This window comes from Limulus polyphemus, unplaced genomic scaffold (assembly GCF_000517525.1).
Source record: "Limulus polyphemus unplaced genomic scaffold, Limulus_polyphemus-2.1.2 Scaffold10394, whole genome shotgun sequence".
Classification (NCBI taxonomy): domain Eukaryota; kingdom Metazoa; phylum Arthropoda; class Merostomata; order Xiphosura; family Limulidae; genus Limulus; species Limulus polyphemus.
This window is the reverse complement of record NW_013676004.1, coordinates 18350-20843: the sequence shown is the minus strand read 5'-3', so window position 1 is coordinate 20843 and position 2494 is coordinate 18350. Positions and strand designations below refer to the sequence as shown.

The following is a 2494-nucleotide window of genomic DNA, read 5'->3' as shown; positions in this document are numbered from 1 at the left end:
TTGAAATGTCCTTACATACTGTAATGTAATGTACTATCAGGTTGAAATGTCCTTACTTACTGTAATGTAATGTACTATCAGGTTGAAATGTCCTTACTTACTGTAATGTAATGTACTATCAGGTTGAAATGTCCTTACTTACTGTAATGTAATCTACTATCACGTTACATCAGTTGATGAGTAGAAATGAAATAACATTCAGATGAACGAACCTTTGGATTTGACAGTTTGTCGAACTGGGGAGTTATGTAAAACAGAAGTCCGTCTCCAGCGCCCTCTAATGTCACTCCACGAATAAAAAGAATGATGAGAATGACGTATGGAGAAATTGCTGACACCCCGATGATCTGTAACCAACGTAAATTAACTTTAAACAGTTGAAAGAGATGTAATAATTAAACCTAAAATACTAGAGATTATAAAATGTGCAGAAAACAAGTCTTAAGTCATATTGATTACTGTAATGGTGTTTTATGTCACTAGGTGATCTATCCTTATGATTACTGTAATGGTGTTTTATGTCACTAGGTGATCTATCCTTATGATTACTGTAATGGTGTTTTATGTCACTAGGTGACGTATCCTTATGATTACTGTAATGGTGTTTCATGTCACTCGGTGACCTATCCTTGTGATTACTGTGATGGTGTTTTATGTCAAACATAAAACACCATTACAGTAATCATAAGGATACATCACCTAGTGACATAAAACACCATTACAGTAATCACAAAGATAGATCACCTAGTGACATAAAACACCATTACAGTAATCATAAGGATACATCACCTAGTGACATAAAACACCATTACAGTAATCATAAGGATGGATCACCTAGTAACATAAAACACCATTACAGTAATCATAAGTATAGATCACCTAGTAACATAAAACACCATTACAGTAATCACAAAGATAGATCACCTAGTGGCATAAAACACCATTACAGTAATCACAAGGATAGATCACCTAGTGACATAAAATACCATTACAGTAATCATAAGAATAGATCACCTAGTAACATAAAACACCATTACAGTAATCATGAGGATACGTCACCTAATGACATAAAACACCATTACAGTAATCACAAAGATAGATCACCTAGTGACATAAAACACCATTACAATAATCACAAGGATATATCACCTAGTGACATAAAACACCATTACAGTAATCATAAGGATAGATCACCTAGTGACATAAAACACCATTACAGTAATCATAAGGATAGATCACCTAGTGACATAAAACACCATTACAGTAATCATAAGGATAGATCACCTAGTGACATAAAACACCATTACAGTAATCATAAGGATAGATCACCTAGTGACATAAAACACCATTACAGTAATCACAAGGATAGATCACCTAGTGACATAAAATACCAATACAGTAATCACAAGGATAGATCAACTAGTGACATAAAACACCATTACAGTAATTATAAGGATACGTCACCTACACTAGGTGATGTATCCTTGTGATTACTGTAATGGTGTTTTATGTCACTAGGTGATCTATCTTTGTGATTACTGTAATGTTGTTTTATGTCACTAGGTGATCTATACTTATGATTACTGTAATGGTGTTTTATGTCACTAGGTGATCTATCCTTATGATTACTGTAATGGTGTTTTATGTCACTAAGTGATCTATCGTTGTGATTACTGTAATGGTGTTTTATGTCACTAGGTGATCTATCCTTATGATTATTGTAATGGTGTTTTATGTCACTAGGTGATCTATCCTTATGATTACTGTAATGGTGTTTTATGTTACTAGGTGATCTATCCTTGTGATTACTGTAATGGTGTTTTATGTTACTAGGTGAGTAATCATAAGGATAGGGAAAACACCATTACAGTAATCATAAGGATAGATCACCTAGTGACATAAAACACCATTACAGTAATCATAAGGATACGTCACCTAGTGACATAAAACACCATTACAGTAATCATAAGGATAGATCACCTAGTAACATAAAACACCATTACAGTAATCACAAGGATAGATCACCTAGTAACATAAAACACCGTTACAAATCACAAAGATAGATCACCTAGTAACATAAAACACCATTACAGTAATCATAAGGATAGATCACCTAGTGACATAAAACACCATTACAGTAATCATAAGGATAGATCATCTAGTGACATAAGACACCATTACAGTAATCATAAGAATAGATCACCTAGTGACATAAAACACCATTACAGTAATCATAAGAATAGATCACCTTGTGACATAAAACACCATTACAGTAATCATAAGTATAGATCAAAAACACCATTACAGTAATCATAAGGATAGATCACCTAGTGACATAAAACACCATTACAGTATCCTTAAGGACACGTCACCTAGTGACATAAAACACCATCACAGTAATCACAAGGATAGATCACCTAGTGACATAAAACACCATTACAGTAATCATAAGGATAGATCACCTAGTAACATAAAACACCATTACAGTAATCAT

General features: G+C 33.4%; 1 protein-coding gene across 1 annotated transcript; it reads left to right on the top strand.

Moving 5' to 3' along the window:
* The first annotated feature begins 653 nt into the window (after positions 1 to 653).
* On the top strand, positions 654 to 1490 carry LOC111083624 (histidine-rich glycoprotein-like). The gene has a single exon (XM_022380255.1). It carries the CDS (start codon positions 654 to 656, stop codon positions 1488 to 1490), a length of 837 nt encoding a protein of 278 aa, XP_022235963.1.
* Positions 1491 to 2494: the final 1004 nt, after the last annotated feature.